The 8,365-nt window shown below is 42.6% G+C and overlaps 1 protein-coding gene across 1 annotated transcript in view; it reads right to left on the reverse strand.

The window, feature by feature from the left end:
* LOC108573362 overlaps positions 1-8,365 on the reverse strand; it is a 21,267-nt gene that overhangs the window by 1,865 nt on the left and 11,037 nt on the right. The window contains 14 exon segments of the mRNA XM_017935780.1: positions 117-293; positions 394-512; positions 615-794; positions 925-1,033; positions 1,173-1,367; positions 1,434-1,714; positions 2,356-2,622; positions 3,308-3,494; positions 3,591-3,761; positions 3,848-4,102; positions 4,531-4,713; positions 4,923-5,066; positions 5,193-5,460; positions 5,542-5,687. Of these exon segments, the coding sequence (XP_017791269.1) occupies positions 117-293; positions 394-512; positions 615-794; positions 925-1,033; positions 1,173-1,367; positions 1,434-1,714; positions 2,356-2,622; positions 3,308-3,494; positions 3,591-3,761; positions 3,848-4,102; positions 4,531-4,713; positions 4,923-5,066; positions 5,193-5,460; positions 5,542-5,687 (2,682 nt within the window).

Below are 8,365 nucleotides of genomic sequence, written 5' to 3' on the forward strand. Positions count from 1 at the left end.
GAAAATCTTTTCATGTATTATTACGAGATATATATATATATATCGTGTTATAAATAAGATGTCTGTGTGTGTGTGTGTGTGTGTATGACATTGGCGTAAGATAATCGGAAATTTACCATAAGTTTTTTCTTCTGCCTTAATCGTTCCTTGCACAAGAATACGACTGCAGACTTGAAAACGAAACACATCGCGTGTAATTCCAGTCCTTTCTTGATTTTGCCGAGGAAATCAGAAATGTTCAGCCACTCGACACCTCCGTAATATAGAAGATCTCCCGGACTTAGATCGATCGGCTGGCAAAAAGGTGCGATCACGTTGTAGGGGAAGGACCAATTATTGTCGAATCGAGTGGAAAATACTATGCCCGTAACCCGTATCCCTGTGTTAGCCTACCTGTTTGCAGGATTTTTGATGTTGCCTGAACAAGTGGTCGAAAATAGCACCGTATTCCTCGTGAATTCTTTGCATCTCGTTTATGTGCTCCGCTACTTTCTCCATACCTTTTAAAGCTTCTGCAAACGAGAATCGATCACCGATTAACGTTACCCATCCTCATCACATTTAACGCTACATGTTTATACTATTTAATCGTTGCGTTGCGTTTGCCGGTTTACCGATCAAGTGCTGGTGTTCTTCGCTTCGCTCGTCGGTGAGATTTCGAAGCTGTTGCAGCAGCAAAGGATATTTCAATATTCTTTGAATAGGTTTTATCAAGTACGATTCTAACGTTGACGAGTGCTGCTGCCTTGGATTTCTCGCTTGCAGGAACTCTTGTAAAGCTTGATTTCCTTCGTCTGTAAAAGTAAACGTGGCAGCAGAAGGAGAGAAGAAAAAAAACGACGAAAGTTTATCTCGACGATTTCAAACGCTATAAACAGATTAGACGAAATACCGGATAGCAGGAGTGGGAAGTACTTTACTCACTTGGATGTAAAACTTTTTGCGCCTTTGAGTGACTAGCACAAAACGAGCTGTACAACTTGAAATGATTTACGTAATACAAGAAGGCACTTCCAATGGAAAACAGAACACCCTTAAATAATAAACAACACGATTATCATTTCTTCTCCTCTTTCTCTAATTTTGTTTCTTTTCTATCTCTTTTCCTTCACGTCTAACTTGTTCTACAATTTTCTAAGAGCAACGTGCACGTATAGATAGACCTTACGTACCTTAAATTGACTAGGATGGTCGAAATTATTGAAATCAGCTTCCATCTCGATCGCATGGTCAAGATTCTGTAGAAATTGTCGTTGAAACGTAACGATTTCCTGTATATTCCCAAACAACGCATTTATCTCTGCATTCGATAGGAAGGTTTCGCGTTTAAGGGGCTCTAAGTAGTTTTCCAGCAAATTATTTAAATTCTGAAAGTATTTCGCGCGTTATTCGGATGCACGATAAAAATAGAGAAAAAGAGTTAAAAGGCGCACCTTGACGTAAGTACGTTCAGTCTCGATCAATTCTAGAATAACTTTCTTCAATTTCTCTGCATCGCTTAATTGCCGACTGGGCGTTAGCGCTTGGGAATGAGAGCTAACGACACTTCCAGTGGGACTTGATTTCCTTGTTTCACCAGGCGACCGGCATATTCCCGTCACTTGTTCGGCGGTTTTCAGCAAATTTTCAATTTCGAATGAATTTGTGCGAGACGTTTGTTTGCCATTTTCTATGTGAGAAGTGGACGTACATTCTTGCGCGATACTCTCCTTGCCTGTATACACGTCGACGATGTAGATATACACACACGTCTCATATGTGGACATTTGGTAATTTCAAATTCTATCACCTACGCTCTATCTCGTCTACGATCTTTCTCTACCAAGGCATAGTTACAAGGATGCACGCGATATATAGGTACACAAGGTGGGCCACGTGAAACAGGCCACCTAATTGCCTTCTCCAGGAGAAGACGATGGTAGGAGAAAATTTTTACGCGTTATTTAAACGGTCTCGAAGGGAAAGGATAAGATGGAAGGGAAATTTTTTCGATGCAAGAAATGGCAAAAAATGAAAAAGGAAGTCTCACGTAAGAGCATCTTACGGTCGCATTATCCTGCATGTTTAAATGTACATCGACGTCTGCTACAACACTTACGGTAAAAAAAAAAAAAGAACACAGGTGACCTCGGAAAAAAATAAACAGAAAAAATGGCATTTATATAAAAATTTTCCTTCCATCTTATTCACCCTTTGAAACCACAGATAAATAGAGAAGACAATTAGACGGCCTGTTTTACGTGGCCCACCCTGTACAATATGTATACGACAGTTGGATTAACCAGAGTAGGGATGAAAGAGGGAAAGTGGAGGAGAAAGAAAAATTGTCCCAACGAAGAAAATACTCATCCTTACTCCATCCGGGAGCTGGAACGATTAAACCAGATATCATTTCTTCGCTTATAACCGGTGGATCGGAGGGCGGTGGTGGACAGACCAAGCTCTCGATTATGTCATCGGTAACTCTCATGATGCCTGTGAGATCCGGTGGTTCGGTACGCGAGGATCTCATCATCATACATAGACCGACCTCTTCTTGCAATACACTCTCCAAGTACATCATGTCTAGGTCGCTTACTATAGCACCGTTAATCACCATGATCTCGTCACCCTTAATGATCCCTAAACAAAAACAAATGAGAAAAGGAAAGTTTTAGTATTCTCTCGCTCTCTCTATTGGGAAATTTCTCGCGTTACTTGCAACGCTTGAAACTTCACTTTATTTATCCCGTTTAGACAACCATTGTACACTGTGCACACATATACGTGCACGTGTACGTGCATTATGCATGCCTCGTTGAAGGATGTAAACGCGTGAGAGCGCGCTCTGGTCTCTGTCTTGCGTGTATTTGCTCGTAAGTTAATAGGGAATGCAATACGGAAAATCAATTTTTTCAATGTCATTCTTTGGGAAGATTCCTTCGCGTGTAGATGCAGCGGAAAAAAAAGAAAAAAGGAGTGCCATTAAGGTCAGCTGACTTTGTGTTTCCACACATGTATGACGTATCTCACCTTCATTCTTAAATTAGATCAAAGAAGGGTAGAAAGAGGATCTTGAGCTTGACTAAACGATTTTCTATTTATATTGCATACGTATCAACCTATTTATCATGGAACAGGATGGAAAAACGTGCGATTCCTTCGTATCCCAGTTCCTCTATGCGCTCTACGTGAAAAATACGAAGGAGAAAAGAAAAGAAAAAAAAACACAGAAGGAAGGAAGAAAGAAAGAGGAGGGACGATGGAGAAGAAGCAGAAAAAGAAAAGAAGGAAGTAACCGTAATCGTCGGTGGTGAGAGAAACTCACCGTTCTGCATCGCTACGCTCTTGTCTTCAACCCTGCTAACGTAACAACACAATTCGTCCTGCCTGTCGGAGTTTTCGATTAATTCCGCTTCCACCGAGAAGCCCCACATTTGCTCGAGAGTATGCCTCTGTAATTCCACCTGATACAAGATTTTGGCACAAACTTCGACGATTTCGTGCGTGTGCAACTGAAAGATGATCGATGTTTTGCGTTAGTTGGACCAATCTACCTGCTGTTTGCACGAGATGTACAACAGCTTCACGGCTGTAACAGCCATACTCACATAAGTGTCTATCAAGTCGGTTCTATGTGGCACGAAGTAGTTGTGATCTTCCATGTCGCGGCGTTTCTTCACGCGGACAAAGTGCTCCATCGGATTTAGATTTTTCCTGTTGCAAGCACTCGCGAGGAATTCCTCTACCGTCATAGCGTCGCGTAAAAATACGGCCACCAGCTGAAGAGAAGTGCGCGTGATTTACATTTGCATTACGCACACGTAAATGTAAGAGAAAAAAAAAAGTGGTGTTTTCTTCTGCTTACCTGATTTTCCGGTACGCAAACTTTCACGGTTTTCTCGTCATCTCTCGATGAAATTTGGAGAGATCTTCTGCTTGATGCACTGTTGGATCTCGATAGTAACGGTGGTCTTCTCTTTGTAGCGCCGCGACCTGCCAGTAGATTGTTCAACAACGAAGGACTCCGTGCGCATATAAAAGCGTGAAACGAGGAGACCGTGAACACTCCTAATTTGTTCAACGTTTGTTTCGTGGCACGTGACACGTGTGTCAATAAACTCTGCAGAGAGAAGGGGAAGAAATTTGAAATCGAGCTGATCCAGATTATCGCCGTTTGGTTACCTGTACTAATCTAACAGAAGGAAACTGGCTCGTTTCGAAAGTTCGATCCGAAGATTCTATTTACGGGCTACCCTGATCGATATACGATACATCATGTGTGTACGTATACCAGCTTGCTGATATACAATAAGGATATGTATATAGATGTGTACACATGTACGGTATCATCGGCGTAACGTGTGTAGATAGTATAGTTTATATGGTTTTCACCATAAGTAGGATGTGTCGCGTGCATCGAGATCTCAGCTATCATCGCGGCACGATTCTTTCCCCGTAATACGTATGTATGCATGTATGATAATAATAAAATGTTTTGATAGAAGTGGTATAAAGGAGATCTGAAAGAAGTGCACAGTAGGTAATTACCTTTGGATTGGGTAATTCGCCACTTTGTAAACTAGCCATGTAACATCTGAGACGGAATTGTTCGCAATGAAGTCGCTCCAAGTTCTCCTCCCATTGAATAATTTGATTGTTGATCTGCTGTTTTGTCTCCACGTCAGACGCGACAGACTGTTGAAGATCAGCCATATGCTTTAGTTTGTGATCCTAGGAAAGAGAAGAGATTCGCCGCGCGTTTCGTTCACCATCTCTCCTTATCTCATATCCCCTTTCCCCTATCCCCTATCCATTATTTCATAACACTTATACCCTAACATATATACGTAGGATCTATAGATCTGCATTATTATATGTGTGTTTATATACATATATATATTTGTATATGTATAGTACCTATGTAGGTTCGATTCGCTTACCGATTCTATAGCCTTCTCCAAACGAAAGATCTCCTCTTGGAGCAAATGAAGCGTTCCAGTTTTACCACGATGACGTGCAAACGCAGCGGCACAAGCCGAATGTATGCTGTTCACCCAATTCTCCAGTTCCACTTGACACGGAGCCTGATGGCCGGTCGAGAAAGAGGTAAAAGGTGACGCATTTTTGTACACTGAATTATTTGTCACCGTCGTTTTTTTTTTCTTTTTTTTCTCTCTCTCTCTCTATTTGTGGAACAGAATAGAACTTACTTGGAACAAATAAGCGTCGCCGAATGCGGTGCTCAAGCAAAATATATAATCCCGTTTCGGATGTTCGGGGATCGGTTGCATTATCGCACCATCGACGATGATCAAATGTTTCGGCGCCGCTTCCATAGCTCTGCTCTCTTGCGAATCGCAAGGGTAGAAGAGAAGGGTGGTCCCTTTCAGGCAAACCCAATAACCTTTCCATCCCCTCTTCCTCGCGAGCTCGATCTGATGCTTCTTCCGTAATAGCCATTTCTTCACGCTCAGAAATCTACGATCCGATATGGAAGATAAGGTAATTACCGAATCAATCGACACCCGTTTTACCCTTGTGAAGGAAAGATAAGCTTACCCAGCTTTTCGTACCGCTCCTGTGCAATTGAACGAGGCTGCAGCCGTGCCAGTCTGTTTTCCCCGGTACGGTGAATTTATCACACTCTCGCCATCGTCGTCGTCGCTGACAGCAGTAGTTAACGACATTCTGTCGTCGTCGGACATCTATAAAACGATCGCTCGCATCACTTTATCCGATTATTATTCTTGTCTCGTGTACGTAGTGAATTATAACGACAACGAATACAATAGTAGCAACAAATGTACGGTATATAAGTGTCTTTGCGTTCGTATAACGCAAGTGTTAGTCGAAAGTGTGCACAGGAGAGTGGTCGATTGTCCCGCGTGAAGCAATTCTGAATCGTAACAGCGAATACAACGAGAAAAAGAAAAAATAATGGTTCGATAGTGAAAAACGTTCAACCGTTCAATCTTGCACATGTTTGACTTGAGGAAAGAGAGCAACAACGAATTAAGGTATGAATAGGGTGCAAATAGGCGGTCTGCAGAGAAAAAGATGAGCAAACTGATGACGGATATAAAAAGTGTAAGGGGTGGTTCGGTAATAAAATTATCGTCGGTCATAGGGGTGAACCATATTACACGTACAGTGCGTACTAACGAGTACCGAGACTGGTGATTGGTGCTTGGAAATTACACCTACTACAGTACGGATTGTTAACATTGTGATTAACAGTAAGGTGTATCTAAACAGTGGGAGAAACGGACGATAACGGTAACGGGGACGACGACAACGCGAAAACTCGTGTCTCTACCTTTTTAGCGTAATTTGTCATACCGCGAAGCTTCTCGCGTATCCCCCTAAAGCCTTCGCCGGCCCAGAAACTTACGACTTTTTTCAGAAAGTCGGCGTTACAAGCATCCGCTGTCGTATGCGGATGATAATGACAGTAGCAACCCTCCTTTAAGAGCTTCATGTTCTTCTTGGCGGTGCCGTTGATCTTGAACATGATCTCCCTACGAGCGATGCTTAGACCGTCGACGTAATGCTGAGCCCAAGTGCTCAAAGCACCGTTCACGGCCCTCAGCAACTTGTAGTAGTAACCGTCGCCAAGACCAAAGTTGACTTTCTCTCGAACGTTCTTGCAATTGAACCAATACAGTTTTCTCGATTCATTGATACATATCACACTGATGGTGTGCCTCTTGCACAGGCAAAAATACTTCTTGCAATGCTTCTTATGGAGCGTTTTCAAGTCTGTGTAGCTACTGCTCGGGTTCAACAAATCCAAAGTACTATTCATGCATCTGATTGACCATCTAGGTTCTACCATTATTCGTCGTTGTACGTCGATACTCTTACGTTTCGTTAAACCGAATGAAAAGACCCTGGCTGGACGAATCTCTCCCCCCCCCCCCCCCTCTCTCTCTCTCTCTCTCGAGTCAAAACGATCAACGTTTAATATCGGCCCGCGTTCACTTCGACTCGTTCCTTTTTCTCTCTATCCTTTCCATACCTTTATTGTCTTTTGGACGGTGGAAGAATCGACGACGTGCCTTTACCCGCGCACTCTCTATTCTATCTATTTACTTATACACGTGGGTGTATATAATTCGTTTGATTCACGTTGCTCGATCGTATCCCCCGATCGTGTTCCCCTGAGGAAAAGTTTCAGTTTCGTATCGTTATTCTCCGATACAAAATGCAAAGTGTCGCGTTGAACATCGTAACACTGTCGTATCGATACCTGTTTCCAATTAGGGCATCAATTCTTCGGTCTGGTTAAACATCTGACCTGTGGTCCCTTTGGTCAAATTCAATACATAGAGCCCCCATTTTTTCCCAATTAGATGCCATATGCTCATTATCACCGTGCAGCAGAAATAAAGGAAACATAGTCGATTCGCGTTCGGCATTTTCTACGTACGTTAACACTTTATCACTCTGTTCGTCCCTTTCTCTCTCTTCTCTTTCTCTTCTCGAACAACGAACAACAAAGACATCCGAAGAGAAGGAGCGCATCTCTTTCTCACTTCCAATATATTTCATATATTACAGCAACGACGACATCGACGACGACGACGACGACGACATCGACGACGACATCGACGACGACATCGACGACGACGACGACGACGACGACGACGGCGACGGCGACGACGACGATAATAATATGCTTGTTGTTTTTACAAATAATACAAGCGTCCTTCTTGCTACGTTACAGAGGGGAGAGCACCATCGTCGCGAGATAGAAAGTTCTCGATTATTTGTACATTTTGAGTTCTCTGCTTAAGAAGAACCGTTTTTGCACTGCTACAGGTCACTACTGCGGATCTTTTATCGTCAAACTAGAAGGAATCTATTGTACATAATGTAATCGACAAATTCGTGTACGCGTTCACAGGTATTTCTGTCGATTTTACTCTTCAATTTTTGAACTTTCTCGAGGTACACACAGGGGAAAATTTATCCTCTCTCCTTTTACTTCTTCATATATCTCGACTTCCATCCGTACCGTTTCCCCTCTCCACCCTCTTTTCAAAGAGGTCTCTCTTCTTTTCTTCCTCTTCTTCGTCTCCTTCTGCTTTTCAGTACCTCGGATCGGTCGCTCTCTCTATGTTTCTCTCTCTCTCTCTCTCAAGGAAGAAGAAGAAACGCGAGTCGATCTGAACGGAGCGAAACAACTGTACGAAAAATCTTCTCGCCCCGAGAATCTATCCGTGCACATGATATTTATCACACACCTCTTCTTCTTTCCAAACTGTGCTCGCAAACAGCGAACTTTGTATTTCGCGCAGTTAAAGATAAATATATAGAATACTTTTGCAATACATGCGTAGAAACGAACTCTCCGTATAAAAATATGTTACATTTTTTGTCG

The sequence above is a fragment of the Habropoda laboriosa genome, unplaced genomic scaffold (assembly GCF_001263275.1).
Source record: "Habropoda laboriosa isolate 0110345459 unplaced genomic scaffold, ASM126327v1 scaffold134, whole genome shotgun sequence".
Lineage (NCBI taxonomy): Eukaryota > Metazoa > Arthropoda > Insecta > Hymenoptera > Apidae > Habropoda > Habropoda laboriosa.